This window comes from Lutzomyia longipalpis, chromosome 4, assembly GCF_024334085.1.
Source record: "Lutzomyia longipalpis isolate SR_M1_2022 chromosome 4, ASM2433408v1".
Lineage (NCBI taxonomy): Eukaryota > Metazoa > Arthropoda > Insecta > Diptera > Psychodidae > Lutzomyia > Lutzomyia longipalpis.
This window is the reverse complement of record NC_074710.1, coordinates 2,527,924-2,547,518: the sequence shown is the minus strand read 5'-3', so window position 1 is coordinate 2,547,518 and position 19,595 is coordinate 2,527,924. Positions and strand designations below refer to the sequence as shown.

The window sequence follows — 19,595 nt, the reverse complement described above, 5'->3', positions numbered from 1 at the left end:
CTGGTTGACAGTATTTCAAAATGGCGGATGGCGGCCATCTTGGATTTTGAAAATGCAAAAAAATTAAATTTTACACCCACATTTCTATAGAAAACTTCAAACCTGAAGGCTCTATCTCTCACCGTTCTCGAGATATAAGGCAAAGTTTAGAGTCCCGGACGGCAGGACGGCAGGACGGCAGGCCGGCCGGATCAAAAATTTTCCACCACCATTTTCATAATGTGGGATGTCTAAAACGTGCTCATACCAAGTTTGAGCCCGATCTGAAGTGGTCGGTTTTTCCGACGATTACAATACTTGGTATGCCACGATTGTGGTATACCAACTAATTGCGTGATTTGGTAAGTCTTAGTTGTGTTATTGGGAGTCATCCTAAAACAAACACTAATAATTCACTTTATAGTGCTCTCTCTTACGCAATCAAGTGCAATTTACAATTATTATTTGGTCTCGTTAGATCCCAGAGAATAAATTCTATGATTGCGGATTGAGAACGTCGGATATTTATTATTTCCGGCTCATTTGCTCTCCAGTGTGTGTGGTCATCATGCCAATTTAGCGAGAGATCCACACTTGAATGATGATCTTTCACTATTTTGCCCTCCATCAAAATCATTCTGCGCACCAAATATTAGAAGAAAAAAAATTCCAAATGGATTTTTTTTCGATTGAAAATAAAATTTCTTTCTTGGCCTTTGTGTGTGTATTTTTAGGTGATCTAATTTGCTTTTCTAATTAGGGCAATGTGGTCTCAATTTATTTCCCATCTGCAAGTTAAACCCATGCGTGTACCCCTCATTTGTGAAGGAGATCACGTAGCAAGGATAAATTCCATTTGCATTCCAGAAACAGAACGTGAGGTTTGAAAATAATAATTAAAATTATATGTATTAAATTTATTTTTTTTTCAATGGGAGAAATGATTTATATTAGATTAAACTGTGCAAGGGAAAGATTAATCATCAAGTTTGAACCTTCTGTTTATGATTCTGGAGGTTAATTTATCGTCAAATGGGGCAAAAAGGAATTCCATTTGTTAAATTTAAAAAAAATCATTGGATGAATCGAATCGAAGACGAATTAATCCTTTACCAAAGCCTATATCAACTAACTACCAGGCGCCTCCACCTCAAACTGTTTATTTTGAGTTAAAAATCAATAAAGCAAATCAAACTGAACTGAAGCAAATGACTATTTTCATGATAACATACCTATCTCGTTGAAACAATATCATGCAATTTTATAGATTTTATCAATTCAATTCATTTCATTCCATTTCAGTAACCTCAAAATGAATGAATTATGGTGCTTTTGGTGACTTTATTGAAAAATATTAATTAAAAATAATCAATTATAAATTAATTTTCAGTGAATAAAGCTGCTGTGAATTTTTTTAAGCTTTAGAAATAATTCTCTTCCTGTTTAGGCAAGCGTAATGATGATGGCACAATAGGAAATGGCCATTTTTACAATCTGCAAAGTATATAGGCAAGAAAAGAGCCCATAAGTTTCCACAAAATTGATTAAATAAAAAAAAACGTTCTCTTTTTACCTGAATAAAGGTGTACATGTTTATGTCGTACATCCCACCGGCTTTCAAGCCATACGGTTGCTCTGCCATACGCATCATCATGAGGATTATTCTCTGATTACTCAAGCCCATATCGTACCACTTTGTGAGGTAGAGTTGGGTGAAAATTGCTTCAGTTTTTGAAAAAATTACCTCCCCAAAGGCGCAAAGGAGGAAAAGTTGTGACACCACGCACAGCATAAAGAGGTAAAAAACAATTTCCATGGGTTGTGTCCGTGCTGACGTGAAGAGTACCAAGAACATAAAGGTACTCGTGAAGAGCTGAATGAGTGACACAGAGTACATAATTTCGTTAAGTGTTGAGAGAATCTTTATGATTTCGGCATGCTTCTTGTGGATGACAATAAGAAGATTTGAGCACTGATTTGCCATCTCCTTGTTGTCCATTAATGCAATTAATTCATTAATGGTGTCGATGGCCTTCATGGCGTGGATTCCTGAAAGTGTACAAAAGTGAGGTTATGGTGTGAACTTGACGCGCGTCCTTTTGTGCAAACCTGAAATTATGATTGTAGAATCGCCTATTCCACTCAAAAGTCCCGCCATAAGTGTGTAAGGAAATTCTACGCTGTAGTAGATAGCTCTAGCATTTGGATGATCGTAGGGGATGAAAGGTATAATGATAACTGCATGAAATCCTTCTCTGATAATGACTGTTAGCATGTAACCAAGTGGAGCCATTGCAAATACCATAATGTACATCCTAAATGTTGCAGAAATAAAGCTTAAATCGTTTAAATTACATATATATCCAAAGGCTTGCGTCGTCTTGTTTCGGCTTGCGTCATGGTTCTATCTTGGTTTAAATTTTTAAACTGTTTTTTGTGAATTTGAAATCTGAGATCTTCATACCTTCCGATTCAATTTAAATAAAATTCAACTTTACAAACTTTTACTCACATTACAATCAATTTAGATTGCTTGAGGGCTGAATGGACGTTCTTTTCGACAATTTCTCTCATTAACCCTTGAACACTGATCTCCATATATTGACTCCTAATCCAATTAACCAACTCCGTGTATTGTGTGTAGCAGTAAGTCGAAATGTAGGACTTGATTAGCATCTGAATAATCCCAACGGCCGTCATGAAGTACAAAAGTGTTAAGAAAACCTCTCCCTTTGTCCAATCCATGCTCAGCTCAGTAAATCCAAAATAAACCGTCGAAATGTAGCATAAATGAAGATAAGATGCCAATGACATCACCACAATTTTCACTACATAGCTCTTAGAATAGATGCTGTAGGTCATAAACGTAATGCAAACACTGAGAATTCTTCTTAAACTCCTGTACTCTTCCCGCAGATTTGCCATTTTTTTTTCTTTTGCAAAAAAAGTCTCAAACTTCACCCGAGAAAAGCTTCCGTTTAAGTGATTTTTCCTGCAGAGTTCCTTTTATTTGTAAGAAAATCCCTTTCTTTGCAACACTTCATGTCAATTTATTGCATTCAAGGATTTTTCATGAAGAAAATTCCAAAGATTTTTACAACAATGTCCAAACATTCGTGAAGGTGATGTATTTTAAATATTACAAAATATTATTAAGTCTAATGGGACAAATTTAATAGGCTTCCTAATTGCTCTGGGGGAGTCACGCAACAAGGTGTTGATTTGAAGTCATAAATTATTCGGTGTCTAATGAAAAATTAAATGTTTTACCCATATTGTGTGTAACTATGTTGTCCATATTTTTCCATGAAAATATTCATTTGAATGAGATATTGACGTAAGCGTACCGCCCCAGTGTAGTAGTTGGAAAAGAAAGATAAGAGGAAAGAAATTTCCAATTTTGGGGTAGATTTTATAAAAATAATCTTTTCTACTTATTAAAATTTGTCAGTTTATAAAATTTTTAGTGTTCTATGAAAAATCTTATAAATCAAAATGTCATCTGTCAAAATCTAAAAACTTTTAAATTGTAAGAAAAGAAAATGAAAGATTTTTTACAGAATCGCTCCCTAGTGTGCCCAATAAACAAATGATTGTGCCAACAAATGTTCAATCATGATTGAATCAATCAGATTAATCAATAATTGATAAATCAATTGCGCCCGTCAATCAATTGATAAATCATTGGTCAATTATTGATCAATCTCTGGTCAATTCTGATTGCTCTATTATTGATCATATTGATGCCATCAATATTGAGTCAACTATAACTCAATCAATATTGATCAACTATTGACCAAATATTGTTTATCAATCTGATTGTGCAATAGTTGTCCAACTATGCGGCCTCAATTGACTCAATATTGAGCTCAATAATTGATCAATTATTGGCAAAACACATAAGCCCTGTTTAATTACTTTCTGCGACTAAAAAATTTCGTCAATTTCTTTTTTTTTTAAGATTCTGCGAACTTCAATAACTTTAACATTGAAAGTATAAAAAACAGAACACAACACTAAAAAAAACTAAATAGGATAATTTGCAAATAATTCCACGATATTCATCTTATCTAACAATCATAATAATTTCTAACGCAAGATGTGCCCCAATTGTGGGCACAAAAAGTTCTCTTTGCATGATTGTGGAATTTGCCCCAGTTTATGTGGCAAAAAAAACTTTAATAAGCGCATTATTCTGCACGCCAAAATTCCTCCCCCACGCAATTCTTGCTCCCATTTCTCACCACCACCGGCCTACATTGTGCGAATGGCGACAGACTCCGCATGTCCTAGACCTACATCATCTCTAATACAATTTCCTGTCGTACTTTATCACTTTCTCGCTACAAATGGAGGCAAAAATAGGAGGGAGGAATTTTCATTGTAGATGGAAAATATTTTTATTGTTAAACATGCATTTGCATCAGTTTCTAGCATCAAACGTGTATCTTTCCTACTTGAACTAATTTTCCTTCTCGATTGAATTAACCCTTTAAGGTTTTTTGGGTCATACGCTAATCCAAACGTGAAACATTTTATTTTTTCAATTATTTATGAATGTAATTGTTTTTCCATGTTACAAATGCATCAAATTCACGCATAAGAGGCCAAAGAAGACGTTCTGAGTGAGAAAAGTCCTCTAAAAAAATTCATAGAATAAAAATCGCGATAAAAGAGCACATGTTTCAATGTTTTTATGTTTCACGTTGGACGTTAAAGGGTTAACTGTCAGAAATATTTTTAGATGATGCATCCATTTATTACATTTAACCCTTTAACGTCCAACGTGAAACATAAAAACATTGAAACATGCGCTCTTTTATCGCGATTTTTATTGTATGAAATTTTTTAGAGGACTTTTCTCACTCAGAACGTCTTCTTTGGCCCCTTATGCGTGAATTTGATGCATTTGTAACATGGAAAAACAATTACATTTATAAATAATTGAAAAAATAAAATGTTTCACGTTTGGGTCAGCGTATGACCCAAAAAACCTTAAAGGGTTAAAAAAAAAAGAATACTTGCAAAAAAGGAAGAATTTTATTTGAAACACTCAACATACACAAATTCAGTTCTCTTCCTCCTCTTCGTCGTCCTTTTTGAGCCCACCAAACACTTTGGCTGGAATTGATTTCTGCTGAATTGGAATATTAACCTCCTCCCCATCTTCATCGCCCTCTTCCTCCTCCTCGCTCTCCTCCCCAATGTCTATCTCATCGGGATTAACCACCTTCTCACCCTGTGGCAACCCTTGCGTCTCACCGCGCACGAACATAATATTGCTACCAGCTGCCGTCGACACGCCATTGCTTTTTGCTCCCTCAGCATTCATCTCAATGGCCTTCGCCTCCAGCATACGCATACCGTCCTTTGCACCCGGTGCCAAGTCCGCCACTGTGCCCCCTACAGCTGAGCTGGTCATCTGAGCAGCCATCATATTCACCTGTGTGTTGTAAGTGGCCTGCACGGAGCGTCGGATACGCAACATCTCTCTCATTGTGTCCTCATTGCCATGACGTACCTATTTTAGAGAGAGAGAGAGAGAAAATCACAATTAGAACTAAATTCTTGCCTCATTTTAGTGCTTCCTCTCACCTCAAACTCCTTCCAGGCATTCCAAAAGTCCATCGTGACACGTGGATCACACATTTGACTGCAATGCGCATAGATTGCTCGTGCTCTATCCACTTCACCCAGCTTCGTTTCCATCTCCGCAAAACGCTGACACATCTCCCGGGCACTCTCCTCCGGCAACACCTCAATTGCCTTCTCGTAGATCTGCCTCGTCCGGGGGAGTCCGTAAATTTCAGCCGCCTTCTTGATGTAGATATTAAACATAGCCGCCTGCTCAGATGCTTCCACACCACCAGTTCCACGTTCATACACCGCCATGGCATTCCTCGCTAGCCCATGCTCCTCCTCGAGCTTCGCATAGAGCAGGTAGAAGCACTTGGCGAATTCCGGCGGACAAAACTCCAAGCATTGCTCAAAGAGATCTCGTGCACGTTCCAATTTACTCCCATCGTAGCGCTGGAGGAATTTCGTTAGGTACGTGTTCCAGATGTCATACACGTAGGGCCATTTAAATAGGGCAATACCTTAAGGAAGGAATGATGGGAAAAGATTATTTTATTTAAAGAACAAAATGAGGCAAAATCTTATTAAAAAATTAATTTTCTCTTGAGGTTGACCAAACCAGAAAAAAAAACATTTTTTTTTAAAATTTTTTATGCTCTATTGAATACAAAAATTTGCCCAAGAGGTTTGAGAGTTTTTTTTCTACAATGAAATGAATCGAATTTCAACCACAAAAAAAATCTTGCGTGGTTCTATCAAATTAGGAACTTTAAAAGAAAGAAATTTAACTTTCAGAGAAAAAAAACGAACCATCACTCACGCTTAAAATATTAAGTCATTCATAACGCGTCCAGTTATAAGAGTTGGTGTCCCACAACGTGAAGAAGTTTATTTATGCGTTGTAATACTATTTGTGAGCAGAATTAGTAGACAAAGGAATTTATGCACGGGTATATGAAGGATGATCCTCTATCGCAGAACAATTTTAACCCTTCTCATCTTGTAGGGAAACATAAAAAATAGAAGAATCGCGAGAGAAACTCCCCAATATCCACTGGGATCACATCGAAAAGTGCAGTGAAAGTACAGTCCGGGAAAACATAACCTCAATTTGGGAACAACATTTAAATGAATAGGAGGAACTCCATTGTGTTCGACCAGCGTGGCACCGGGACCTCTTGAGCTTCTTTATAACCTTCCCAACCTTTCCTGCCTACCCGGATGAAGATTTGAATGATTTTTGCTTCACTTCTGTCTTTCCGGACTTCCCGTCGTTGAGTTTTTTTTCTCTTCTTGGTATGCTTCCAAAAAATCATTTGCAAAAATCATTCAAAACTTAAACCGGGTAGGCAGGAAAGGTTGGGAAGGTTATAAAGAAGCTCAAGAGGTCCCGATGCCACGCTGGTCGAACACAAAAAGGTCTTCCTATTCATTTCAATGGTGTTCCAAAATTGAGGTTATGTTTTCCCGGACTGTACTTTCACTGCACTTTTCGATGTGATCCCAGTGGATATTGGGGAGTTTCTCTCGCGATTCTTCTATTTTTTATGTTCCCCTACAAGATGAGATGGGTTAAAATTGTTCTGCGATAGAGGATCATCCTTCATATACTCCTGCATAAATTCCTTTAATTTTTTTTTGTAAAATTCGGCAATTTGATGGATAAAAATGGTCATATCTCTGGTTCTATAACACTTACAGAAATTTCTTGACTAGTTTTGGAAAGGTCTTAAAATAAGCTAGAATATGGGATAAATTTTGATACTTATCAAGGTCATCTCCAGAACACAAAATGGCGGCTTTTTGTTTTATCAAAACACTTTTTAGCATTTTTTGTCCTGAAGGAATAGTTTTAGAGATTTCTGATGTTTCAGAAAGTTGTAGAGTTTTGCAAAACTTTTTATTTGATTCTAAGATGAGCAAAATCGGTCAAGTAGTGCAGGAGATATGGCTCTTAGAATTTTTCAAATTCAAGAATTTTTCAAATGGCTCTAAACGGCGTCATAGATTTTCTTCATTTTCGGACTGGTGAAAGATATTGAGTCCAGCTACAACATATCAAAATTTAAAGGAAAACGATGTCATATGTTCAGAGATATTGCCCCTTAAAGTTAGGCAATTTTTATTTTCGATTTTAGCGCCTCTTGCGGCAATTTTTGGAACTTCGAATGTTCTAGACAGTTGTAGAGCTTCTCAATACCTTTCATTTGAACCTAAGTTGGTCAAAATCGGTCAAGCCGTTCTCGAGTTATATCGAAAAAACACTTTTTGCTTTAGGCGGCCATATTTGTTAAACCGCTTGACCAATTTTCAAGTATGAATTGTTGATGAAAACGTCTCACTGAGCCCTACAACATACTAAAATTTCAGACCTCTAGCTATAAGGGAAGTGGTTGACGGTATTTCAAAATGGCGGACGGCGGCCATCTTGGATTTTAAAAATGCGAAAAAATGAAATTTTACACCCACATTTCTATAGAAAACTTTAAACCCGAAGTCTCTATTTGTTACCGTTCTTGAGAGGTGGTCGGTTTTTCCGATGATTACAATACTTGGTGTTGGCCACGATTGTGGTATACCGACTAATAAGAAAACTTACACAGAGATGAGAGAAAAATTTCCCAAAGAGAGACTTACCTTTCTCATATGCCCTGAAGGCTTCCTCGAAGTAGTTGTGCTCCTCCAGGAACATCCCAAAATTAATGATAATTTGCGGCGTACAAATTCGCAAATCAATGATTCTATCGTAGACCGCCTTGCAGGATTTGTAGGTGCCAAAGGATTCCTCGAGATCGGCGTACATTGACCAAACTTTGAGGGATTTGTACACGCGCATCTGCACGGGTTCCTTCTCATCGTGGTACGCAGCACGTTTCTTCGGCATAGCCGTGGCACGATGCATGATGGCGAGAGCTTCATCAAAGTTCTCCTGACGAATCTCCATTTCAGCCCATTCGCACCACACCGACGCCAAATCATCCACTTTGACATAGTCCACCTGCGTGGCTTTCTCCATCACCACACGCGCATCCTCAATCTGCCCATTGGCTTCGTAGAATTTCGCAAATTCCACCCAGAGTGTGTGAATCTTCCCCACAGCCAGGCGTGGCTGAACTGTCTGCACGGCCTCCGTGAAGGTTTTGATAATCTCCGTGGGTTTCCCCTCGAATAATTTCACCCGTTTATGCCATTCGGGGACATTGTGGGGATTCTGACGCAACAACACACTATTCAGGAGCAACAGACGCCTCTCCATGAGATACTCAAATCGTGCAAAACGAATCTCAATGTTCACATCGGTGTCCTCTGAGGGATTTTCCGAAGCCTCCTCCATCCATTTCTTGAGATTCAGCTCCTCAAATTGGGCATATGCATCGAAAACCTGCGAAAAATCCCTCACAGTGGTAACTGTCTGAATTGCTTCTTCGTAGATGTCTCTGGCACGTTCAAACAGCCCACTACGGACGTAGTAGTCAGCCAGGGAATTCCATAGGTGCCCCAATTGGTCTGTGTAGCGCCTCAACCCACCCCGAATGATTGCATCAACATTCAGGGAATGCACCTTGTCCGGATTCTTACTTATAAGCTCACACAGTTCATTCCACAGCTGATGATTTGATTTCCCATGCTTTGACACAAAATTCTCATTATCCACAACACTCGCCAACTGTTGCGCTGCCTCATCCAGACGATCCACACTTGTGAGGTACTCAATGTACTCCTCAGCATTCTCCGGAAATAGTTTGAGATACCGCCGATACACCCTTACAGCTGTCTCGGGGATATTGAAGCTCTGCAGAAAATCCAGGTAGAGTGGCCAAATACGATGATGCTGGGTAATTGGTAGTGCCCTAAGGGCTCTATCGAAGATCTGCCGTGTACGCGTTATTTTGCACTGCATCGTCATAAATGTGCAATAATCCATCCAAATTCGTGGCATTTTGTGCATAAACACCAGGGAACGTTCAAAGGCATTGTTAACCTCCTCAAAAACAGCATCCGTAATACAGCGCCCCCGAACCTGCTTTCGGCGTGTCTTCAGGTAATTGTACCAGATTTTATATGAGCCCGGAAGCTCCTTTAGAGCTCTCTCATAGACAATATTAACCCCATACCGTGGAGCTTTCTTCTTGTGATCAATATACCTCAGCCAGTGCTTCACGGAGTACGCATTTCGCAAGATTTCCTCCTCAAATGGAACATCTTCTTCATCCTGAAAATGAAAGTGAGGTTAGATTCCAATAGAGTCTCCACAAAATTGCACAAAAACAGAGTTTTACAGAAAAATTCTACTCACAACTTCAAGATCAATATTTAGTGATTCTGTTTGCTGCATTTTCCGTGGAAAATGCCGGGAAAAACACACAAAAAATGAACCAAAAACCCGCAAACGTTCCTATGCAAAAGCAACAATGTTGTGGGAAATTCGTGAAGTGTTTTGGGAAATTTTTTCTCAGTGTTTTGGGATATTTTTGTGAAAAAAAATTTGAGGTTATATTAAATAATGTTAATCATATTAAAAAATTATATTTCCGCACTTCCTGCAATTGGAAAGTGTGCAGGAAGCCTCCTGGATGTCACTGTATGTGCTCCCAGGACATGTCATTGTGGAATTGCGAGGAATTACTCATTTGATCCCGTCAACATTTTTGACCGGAAAGCCAAAAGGATTCAACGGGAACGAGCAGCCTTGCGGGAGGATGTGGAGGTTTATGATTACATAAAGGACGAAGTGGGCTACAGGCTAGCTGATAGGGTTTTTGATGTGAAGAAACAGTTCAAAGTAGCCGTGGATTTGGGTACAAATCGTGGTTTTGTATCACGTCACATCCTTGCGGATACAGTGGAGCACCTGATGATGTGCGAAATGAGCCCCACTATGTTGGGGCAGGCACAGTCAACGCCTGGTGTGAAGGTGACCAAGATTGAGGTGGACGAGGAGACTTTTAGTGAGGACATTGCAGACGAATCTGTGGATTTGGTCATCTCCAATTTGAGCCTACACTGGATAAATGATCTTCCGGGGTGCTTTGTGAGGATTATGAAGTGCCTCCGACCAGATGGGGTCTTTATGGCGAGTTTATTTGGTGGGGAGACCCTCTATGAGCTCCGATCTGCCCTGCAATTGGCTGAAATGGAGCGTCGGGGTGGAATAGCGCCCCACATTTCACCTTTTGCACATGTAAGTTGACTCCTTTTGCTTCGTTGAAGGATACTGTATTTGATTAGATATTCCTCCCATGTAGATTCGTGATATTGGAGGTCTCCTGAATCGTGCTGGCTTCACAATGCTAACTATTGATACAGATGAGATTGTCGTGGGATACCCAACGATGTTTGAACTGATGTGGGACCTCAAAGGCATGGCTGAGAATAATGCTGCCTTCAATCGTCCTCTTCATCTCCATCGGGACACCCTCCTGGCTGCTTCGGCCATCTACAGCCAAATGTACAAAAAGCCAGATGGCGGGATTCCCGCTACCTTCCAGGTCATCTACCTCGTAGCATGGAAACCCTCACCAAATCAACCAAAAGCCCTCGCACGAGGTTCCGGCCAAGTCTCACTCAAAGACCTCGATAAAGTCGTTGAAGGGAAGATTAAATAAAATCCTCCCTTGTGTAGGAAAAGTAATAAAAAGAATTTTCTTTTGCATTATAAATATCTTTTTTTTGTAATTTTTCTTTGTCAATCAGCAAGAGTGGTTTTAAAACAACAAAAAAAAGAACAAAAATTTGTATCTTCAGGATTTCATTTCTCTTAGGATTCGTAAACCAGTCTCTGATAGTGCGGAAAAATCTCACTAATTGGGACATGGAGACTAAATTCAAGTGCCACAAGAACGGCAAACTCCGAAGCAATCAACTCTTTGCGATTGAGACGGAAGACACTCTCAGTTTTCTGAAACAAAAAGAAATATTAAATAAAAATGAATAAAAATGCAAAATGAAAATAAGACTCTCACCTCTATGAGACTCTTGAGAGCATCCCCTTTGACATCATTCAACTTCGCACTGAGAAGGAGGCAAGCACCGGCACATAGCTTCCTGTTGGTTTTATTAATTAAATTCGCCAAAATAAGCTTCTCAAAGTACACATAGGCCTGCGAAATTGTCAATAGATCCACACGTGCGTCCATCTTATTGATCCTTCGCATATCCCGCTTTAGGCTGCGCAATTTACTGAGCGTCAGCTGAACTTGAGGGAATTTCTCGCGGAATTTATCATTGAGCTCCTTCTTGAGATCCGACGGACGCACGTAGTCAATCACGGACGTCATGTAGGATGTGAATGTGAGCAAAGTACGATGCTTTCCGGCAATTAATTCTGGATCATCCAGCATATTTGCCGAATACTGCAATTGCTGCGAACGATTCTCCAATCCATCCTCCGTAGCATCGGCAGTAGTGGTTGTTTTTGCCTCACACAGTGGTGATGGACTTGATGCACTGGGTTTTGTAACTGGATGATTATCATAGGTGAAACACCTGCAAATGATTAATTGCATTCTTTTGTAGCATAAGACAATGAGCAAAAGATTTAAATATTTATTCAAAAATTGATGCTCCTCAAATAGTTATTAATTCTTCTAATTTTCTCTTTAAAAAAAATAAATGTACATGGTGGTGTGGTTAAGGTGTTCTTTAAAACGTTTAAAACACACTTAAATAAATATTTTTTACGCCCTACCAAAAATAAAATTGATTACTAAGTGATAAAGGTTTAAAAGAAGCTGTTTCTTTTTTTTCTTTTTCAAAATAAAACCGCAAAAAAATAGAACAAGTAATTTTCTTAGAAATCTTTAGTTATCCATATCTCCGAAACTGCAGATTTTTAATTTTTAACTATCATAGGACAGATTTAAAGCACAGCTCCAATTAATAAAAATTTTAAGAAAATTGATGAGTTTGTTTTTGAAATATTTGAATTTATCGCTTTTTCAGCATAAGGGATCAGTTGGAGTTTTTTTTAAGCCAGGCTTTATTTACGTACTTAAATCAAGCTTCAGTTTTATAAGCTGAGCTTAAGTTTTTTAATAGAGTCTTTCTATTATAGGCTAACAGTTTTTTAAAGTTAAATATTAAGTTATTTTAAACTAGGAGAGATTTTTAACGACTGTATAGAGTCTGAGGAGATGTTAAATCGAAACGCAGTCAGTAAATGAAAAACTTAGTACTTGCTAATCAGCTGATAATTAGCTTAGATCTTGCTAAATTCTTGCTAATATTTCCTCATATTTTAAACTAGACCTAATTTTTTTTAACTGAGCCTAAGTCTCCTAAGTCTTACTGAGGTATGGGGTTAAGTGTCTCTAGACCTAACCTGTTTTGAAAATTAAAACCTTAAAAGCTTCATCTTAAACAATTATAAAGAAAGTATAAGACCTTAAAAATGCAAGTTTGACTTAAAAACTTAAGCCCGATTTGAGAAACAAAGCTAAGCCGTTTATTAAGCCAGATCTTTTTTTTTTAAGTCAACCCTTAGTTCCTTTAGGTCAGACTTTTAAGACGCATTCAGACTCAGTTCAGCCTGATTTAACCTTGAAAACTTAAAAGTTTCACCTTAAAAATTTTAAGTCTAGTCTACAACAAAGGCCTTGCTGACGCAAATGTTTAATATTTTTACAATTACTTTTTTTTCTTCATATTTCCTTTAGGTAGACAAAAAAACGAAAATACCTAAATCGCAGAGTCTATTCCAATTTCCGATTTATTAGATTTCTTGTACTACCGAATATAAAGCAAAATTAAAACTGTGTGACCCTAGAGGTGGTAATCCTAACCGAAAATCTTTTTTTTCCTATTTCCTTAATTAAATTTCATTCAAACTACTTTTTTTAAGTTAATAAAATACTTTTTTAAGTTTAAATTTAGAAATAAAAATTAATTCATTACGTTTATGAAACCATTGGATCATCAGGACCGAGCCACCTTATAAAATTAAATATAATATCTACTGATGAGAGCCTATGTCTAATAGTTAAATTAAATTATACCAAAGCAAATAAAATTAATTCTGTATTTATTCTGAGGCTAAATATAGCTAATTTTATCCCTGTTGAAGATAATTTGATGACTTTGTAATAAAATTAAACTAATTGCCTATAATTTTATTGCAACACTTGAGAGCAAATGTTGCAGCTGCTGTTTATTTGAGGAGCACCAAAACTACGCATAATCTTCTTTATTAAGTAGCATAGTGATGAGATGAAATAAAATGATTATTTTTCTTCTTTTTAGTTTACAAACTCATTGTTTATTATGTGAGTTAGGCGATAGAAAAAAAAATGAGGAGAAGCACACAAAATAAAGTTAAAAGATAAGGAAAGACACACACACACTCAAAAAGAAAATCTCAAATGCAAACAACAAGAATGATAAATGATTTTACCATTTGCTACCCTTCTTCCAGGTGATTATTTTGGTCCTGAAATTTGCAATATTTGTGGAATTAATGAAGCAACGTGAGAAGGACGTGAGTCAATGGACGAGAACATATTTTTTTTTTAATAATTTTTTTTTTATATTTTGTGAGTGAAGCCAAAAAGTTAGAAGAGTTTCTATGGGGTGGACAGAAATAGGGGAGCTGTGCCTTACCTGGCCATTGCGTAGTTCTTCACGGCATTCATGGATGTAATTTCAAAACTTCCCTCAGGGATAGCACTGTAGCCAGTTGGATGCTTCTTTTCCTTGTACCCGGGCTTTGAGGGAACCAACAGATGCCCATATGATACCTCAACACTCCCATCGACTTTTTCAATACCCAAAAGGTCAAAGGCATCAAAGGGGGCATCGTTGATGGCTGAAAGTGGACGAGGACCCGAAGTATTGCGACGTCGTGTCCCAAAATCCTTCCGAGCGTCGCGACTTTTGCTATACGGTAGAGAGGAAAAGATCAAAAATGGCACCTTTTTCGATGCCACAAGCACACGATCATCCTTGAAGTGATGCAATCTGGCTGATCCTACAAAACGGACCTCCTTCGGATCATTTATCTGAACATTCTTTGAACGTCCTGTTTTTTACAAAAAAACAAAACAATTTATAGAAGGAAAAGTCTTCAAATAATTTTCACAAAATTTCTCAAAAAGAGAAGCATTTAATTACCTAAAGATAAACTCTCGGAACTACTGTTGTGAATGTCGGACTTTCGTTCGTCATTTAGTAGCATGATGGTCCTCTTGCTGACACTACTTGTGCGAATGGATGATGATCCCAAACGTGCTCGCACTAAAATCTCATTGGGCTGACTGGAAAGTCTGCGTGGAGAGATTAATTACGAACATCCAGTGAATTTTTTTTTCTTTCTTTTTGCCCCGAAAAATATTTATTTGTAAATTAATTAAATCAATTTTTATTACGAATTAATTCACGTTTTCATTGAATTTTAGAAATCATTAGCCTCAATTTTAATTTAATTTCTAAAGATCTAATTTTTGAGAATTTATTTTAAACATAAAGAGAAAAATTCTTATGCGAGAAATTTTTTTAAGTGAGTCTCTTTTGACAGCTGGTGAAATTAATTTTTTTTTTTTTTTCTTGGTGTTTTTCTTAAACTTGGTTTTCAAGTGTTAGTCACATTTAAAGACTTATTATTGAAGAGTAAGAAAATCACTTTCCGCCATCTTGTGATTTTCCTCAAAACACAAAAGTAGTTTTTTCTCAGGATCTACTGGATGGATTTTGATGGGGTAAAAAGCAAATGAAAGAGGAAGAATTAGCAAAGAATGTACCGGAACAGATTTTTGAATTTCGACTCAGAAGTTGAGAAAAGTCAATAAGAATATTTGTCTACTTTTCTCAGCTTCTGAGTTGAAATTCAAAAATTTATTCCGGTACATTCTCCGCTAATGCTTCCACTTCCATTTGCTTTTTACCCCATTAAAATCCATCCAGCAGATCCTGAGAAAAACCTACCTTTGTGTTTTAAAGCAGTTCTGTGGAAAAGTTGGAAAATTACAAGATGGCGAAAAGTGATTTTCTTACTCTTTAAAAATTAGGGTACAGTTGTAACCAACATCGGAAAACGAATTTTAAGAAAAATGACAACAGCTTTCCCAAGAGACCCCCTTTAAAGATTTTGTCATATAATATGATTATATTAATTCAAACTTTATAACACCTTCAATCGAGCAAAGAAAATTTATATTTATTTAACAGGAAAGTACGTTAACCTGCAATTTATTTATTTTTTACTAAATAGCACAATAGGTAGAGTATTTAGCTATCATTCAATATTACTCCGGTTCGAATAACGGGATGAGTCAGATTTTTTTTCTAACTGAAGATGTGAATCACATAAGTTTTCTCAACGAAGAAAGAAGTCTTCAAAGTTAATTGTTGCAACATTCGTCCGTAAAAGGTTTTGCAACTTGATTCTTATAAGTATTAGTACGTGAAATATTGATGAAAAACAAGAGATTGTAGTGTTTCGAAATCACAGATAAAAATGCGATATGACGTCATGGGGCAGATTGGAAATTTCGCATAAAAGGTTTGTTTTCATCGCATAAAAGAGAGTTATACCGCGAACGTAGAACTGTACATGAAAATGGATAAATCATTAGTTATTTCTCTAATTCTTCTTAATTTTATTACTCTTAGTGGAGTATTAGTTAATTGTGAATCTCTATTGGGCCTTATTATAGTCACTGAAGTGGACGGGATTGGTGTTCAAGTAAAAATTCATCGAGAATTCGGTGGAGAGGACGTAGAAGGGGAGTCAAGTTGTCAATTGGAAATCAGATCGTGGGAAAAGGAGTGGAATGAGGCAGAGAAATTAGACATTGATTGCCACAGAGATATTATTCCTTTGGAGAATTTAGATCCAGGAACAATCTACAGCGTTCGAATGGTCATGAAATTGGGGAATCAAGAAGAGATTTCAAATGCCGTTGAGGTTTATGCAGACAGGAGACGTCCTGGAGGAGGAGGAGGAGGAGGAGGAGGAAGACCACCAGCTGTTAGGCCCCCTGTACCTCTACCACCTCCCGGAGCTAGACCACCAGGAGGCAACAACTCAACGAACAGAGCCGCAAATGCTACAAATCTAATTCATACATTTTTTGTACATATTTTTCTAGCATTTCTGATTAAATTTCTTCTCTGACTATACTGTTGTCTAATCATTTAATTGATTTCTTATCGGACTTGAGCTATTTTATCTCAATCACGTGTTTTATTCAAAGGGTTAATAAATCGATTTGGGATATTTTCTCAGTCAGCTCTTATCATGTTTTCTTTGGTTTTAGAAGGCAAAAGAAGTTCTAAAAAAATCCTTTAAAATATTCCAAAGACAGATTAAGCGCCTCTTAAGATTTAGCGACGTTATGATTAATTTTAAATCTGTATTAGATTTTTAAAAACGTTTTTTGTCGCTCAGTTATAAGAAAATTCTTCTTCCACCACAAGAAATGTTAATTTATGTTTAAATAAAATGCTTAAAATTTATAAAATATTCGTTTATAAAGCAGTTTTGCGTCCGCTAGGTTGACAAGGTTACTTTCCCTTGCCCAGTAGCTGGTATTTATCACTCCAAGGCCTCTCCGGAAAGGCCGTTAAACCGTTGGAAAGCGAAGTTTATCGGTGAATCAACAATGATTCATTTTGCGCATTTTTAATATTTTTTTATACAACTCACCTTTCCCTCAGAGGAGTATTAGACACAGCCCCCTTGCCCATGGAGTAGATGACGGAGTCTGAACTCTCAGACAGACGATCCTCCCCGCGTGTCCGGGAAGTGGCTCCACGACGTCCGGGCTCTGCGCGAGTATCATCAACAAAAGTACTCCCATCGTAATCAGTGTCTTCGTTGTCCAGCTGAGTCTCAATAGATGCAATCGTTGTGATCTGATGGGCCGGTTCTGGGACTTCCTCCTCCTCACAGAGCCCCCCGTCCAGGCTGATGGCGGACAAGAAGGCCAATGCAGCCAGACGGTGCTTATCAAAGGCACCATCGAGGACGGGACTCGGCCATCCCGGCATGGCGTCCAAGTCACCCCTGGGGCGCTTCTCTATCTGCATCCGGACACTTGACTTTTGCGCACTAAACACAATCACCTCCGCCACTGATGGCACAATTTCTCACAAAGGTTTATGTTTGGCCATTGCAAGGGATCTTTTTTCGCTTTCAACACCACAAAGAACAGTTGCAACAACACTATAAATCCAATTTTTCACTTTATTTCACAAAAATTTTCCCCAAGTTTGTTTTTCTGGTGCACGGCCGAGAATAAACGTCATACCATTTGACATGTGAAAGAGTGAGACAAAGCGATATTTTTTGGATCTTTTTGTGTGTGTGAGCGAGAACAAAAATTTACCCAAAAATAGCTTTTTTCATTTTTTTATTTTGCGACTTTTCATGGTTTTGCTCTAATTTAATTAATTGTTTGTAATGAGATTTGTAGTATTTAAATACAAAAACTACATTAAAAAGCAAAATTAAAAAAGTTTTATGAGTTCTTTATGGAACACATTAATAAAAAATTAATTTTGCAATAGCCCCATTAAAGCTCTCATCTACCATATTGAAATTTCATCGAATTGTCTTACGAAATCTTAAATTTTTTTCCTAAATTTGTTTTAAGGTTATTTATTTAATCATTCTATGTTTTCTATGATTGTTGTCTAGAATTTTTTTTTAAGCTAAGTTATCCTATATAGACATCTCAAACGGCGACGGTAAAGTTATAAGAGAATAAAAAAGTTATTCCATTTTTTCCAAGTATTTTATTTGTTAGTGATGAATTCCATATAAGGGTTTATTAATTTTCAATAATATTGATTTATCATAAATTTTCTTATCGTGATTTAAACATTAAACACTTCCATTGAAATTAATTGAGTACGGTGTACAAGATCGCTGCATAACTTCCAGCAGCTTTGCAAATCTGTAATATAATAAGAATTTTAAAAAATTGCTCATAAAAGTAATGTATTATGTCTACCTGAACAAAAGTATAGATGGAAATATTTCCAAAACCAAATGTTGAAATTCTCAGTGGCTTCTGTAGGCTCATCATCATGAGAAGAAAAACTCTTTGCTCAGAAGGTTTCATCTCGTACCATTTTGTCATGTAAAATTGATTGTACAGCAATTCTGAACAATTCTCAATAACTTGTCCAAAGAAGCAAAGAATAAATATCTGTGATGTCATAGCTCCGACAATCAAGACAGCTATGAAGAGCGAAGAATTTAGCGATTGAAATATGTACAGAGTGCAGCAAAGATAGATCATAATGGCAAAAAGTTTGTGAAAATACAAATGCCATAGAAATTGTGTGAGCTCCTTAATTTTCATTAAGGTAACCCTATGATTCTCATGGGTTACCCTCAAAATATACTCAGCTTTCACTTTGGCAACTTTATAGTCATCCAATTGAGCAACAAAATCAGTGAGAAAATTGAATTCAGATTTAAAATAGAGAACTGTGATCATGATCACGGCATCTGCGGTGGTTATATTGGAAAGGATTGAAAAATATAGAAAAGTCCCGTAAAAAATGTTGGCAGGATAAAACAAGATATTATCCTTTGATAGGCCAGGAATAGTGAATAACATCGGTGCAGAAAAGTCCGTGATGAAGAGGTGGAAAATTGTAACGCTAATTCCCACAAAACTGATGAAAATCACAAAGATCCTGTAAAAATGTTAAGTTTTAGATTTTTTAAAAGTAAATTTTTATGTGTTTTTTCTTCACAAACCTCGTCCATTTTATTGCCAAATTAGTATTAATCCTGAGATGTTTTTTTCGTAAACCGGAGATCATTAAATCATCAGATCGCAAAAATCCATCAAAAAAGTGAAGAAGCTCAAAAATATCTTTCCGATGGTTTATCATTAGTTCATAGTAAACCACAAAGCACTGATAGACGCCGAAGAAATAGACAATTGTCAGTGCCAGATCATATCCATAGTCTTCCATTTGGATAAAAAAATGCCATATCATACAAAATACACCATAAAGTAAATTCACAGGATAAATTGATGTTTTAATCCACTTTATGAATTTCCATCCGAAATCAGGTATAAATTCAC

The 19,595-nt window shown here is 37.0% G+C and overlaps 5 protein-coding genes across 6 annotated transcripts in view; 2 read left to right on the top strand and 3 right to left on the bottom strand.

The window, feature by feature from the left end:
- Positions 1-19,595, top strand: part of LOC129795447 (mediator of RNA polymerase II transcription subunit 1) — a 1,235,552-nt gene that overhangs the window by 828,363 nt on the left and 387,594 nt on the right. The gene's annotated exons all lie outside the window — the stretch shown is intronic.
- LOC129794425 (odorant receptor 85b-like) lies at positions 1,423-2,724 on the bottom strand. Its single transcript, XM_055835177.1, has 4 exons — positions 2,492-2,724; positions 2,089-2,294; positions 1,553-2,028; positions 1,423-1,473 (listed from the first exon to the last, which is right to left on the bottom strand). Exons 1-4 carry the CDS (start codon positions 2,722-2,724, stop codon positions 1,423-1,425), a joined length of 966 nt encoding a protein of 321 aa, XP_055691152.1.
- On the bottom strand, positions 5,001-9,995 carry LOC129795484 (pre-mRNA-splicing factor syf1 homolog). The gene is made up of 4 exons (XM_055836808.1): positions 9,854-9,995; positions 8,194-9,769; positions 5,575-6,077; positions 5,001-5,500 (listed from the first exon to the last, which is right to left on the bottom strand). The coding sequence occupies exons 1-4, from the start codon at positions 9,890-9,892 to the stop codon at positions 5,048-5,050; spliced, it is 2,571 nt and encodes an 856-aa protein (XP_055692783.1). The 5' UTR covers positions 9,893-9,995; the 3' UTR covers positions 5,001-5,047.
- LOC129795647 (arginine-hydroxylase NDUFAF5, mitochondrial) lies at positions 10,012-11,216 on the top strand. Its single transcript, XM_055837104.1, has 2 exons — positions 10,012-10,738; positions 10,803-11,216. Exons 1-2 carry the CDS (start codon positions 10,061-10,063, stop codon positions 11,160-11,162), a joined length of 1,038 nt encoding a protein of 345 aa, XP_055693079.1. The 5' UTR covers positions 10,012-10,060; the 3' UTR covers positions 11,163-11,216.
- Positions 11,198-18,062, bottom strand: LOC129795544 (CDK5 and ABL1 enzyme substrate 2). Of its 2 annotated transcripts, XM_055836931.1 has the most exons (6): positions 17,195-18,062; positions 14,662-14,813; positions 14,152-14,569; positions 13,946-13,981; positions 11,520-12,042; positions 11,198-11,455 (listed from the first exon to the last, which is right to left on the bottom strand). In XM_055836931.1, exons 1-6 carry the CDS (start codon positions 17,575-17,577, stop codon positions 11,315-11,317), a joined length of 1,653 nt encoding a protein of 550 aa, XP_055692906.1. In that variant the 5' UTR covers positions 17,578-18,062; the 3' UTR covers positions 11,198-11,314. The 2 variants fall into 2 exon arrangements, with proteins under 2 accessions (XP_055692906.1, XP_055692907.1); XM_055836932.1 differs by lacking the exon at positions 13,946-13,981.

Bases quoted from the DNA above. Each gene is read 5' to 3' on its own strand.
- LOC129794425 (XM_055835177.1), bottom strand. From the start codon at position 2,724: ATGGATTGGACAAAGGGAGAGGTTTTCTTAACACTTTTGTACTTCATG. The intron at 2,295-2,491 runs GTGAGTAAAAGT...TGCAACATTTAG, and splicing joins CAATCTAAATTGATTGTAAT to GATGTACATTATGGTATTTG. The intron at 2,029-2,088 runs GTTTGCACAAAA...GTACACTTTCAG, and splicing joins TTCTACAATCATAATTTCAG to GAATCCACGCCATGAAGGCC.
- LOC129795647 (XM_055837104.1), top strand. From the start codon at position 10,061: ATGTTAATCATATTAAAAAATTATATTTCCGCACTTCCTGCAATTGGA. The intron at 10,739-10,802 runs GTAAGTTGACTC...CCTCCCATGTAG, and splicing joins ACATTTCACCTTTTGCACAT to ATTCGTGATATTGGAGGTCT.
- LOC129795484 (XM_055836808.1), bottom strand. From the start codon at position 9,892: ATGCAGCAAACAGAATCACTAAATATTGATCTTGAAGTT. The intron at 9,770-9,853 runs GTGAGTAGAATT...TTTCATTTTCAG, and splicing joins TAAATATTGATCTTGAAGTT to GATGAAGAAGATGTTCCATT. The intron at 6,078-8,193 runs GTAAGTCTCTCT...TCCTTCCTTAAG, and splicing joins CTTCAGGGCATATGAGAAAG to GTATTGCCCTATTTAAATGG.
- LOC129795544 (XM_055836931.1), bottom strand. From the start codon at position 17,577: ATGCAGATAGAGAAGCGCCCCAGGGGTGACTTGGACGCCATGCCGGGA. The intron at 13,982-14,151 runs GTAAGGCACAGC...TGCAAATTTCAG, and splicing joins AAGAACTACGCAATGGCCAG to GACCAAAATAATCACCTGGA. The intron at 12,043-13,945 runs GTAAAATCATTT...AATCATTTGCAG, and splicing joins TGGAAGAAGGGTAGCAAATG to GTGTTTCACCTATGATAATC.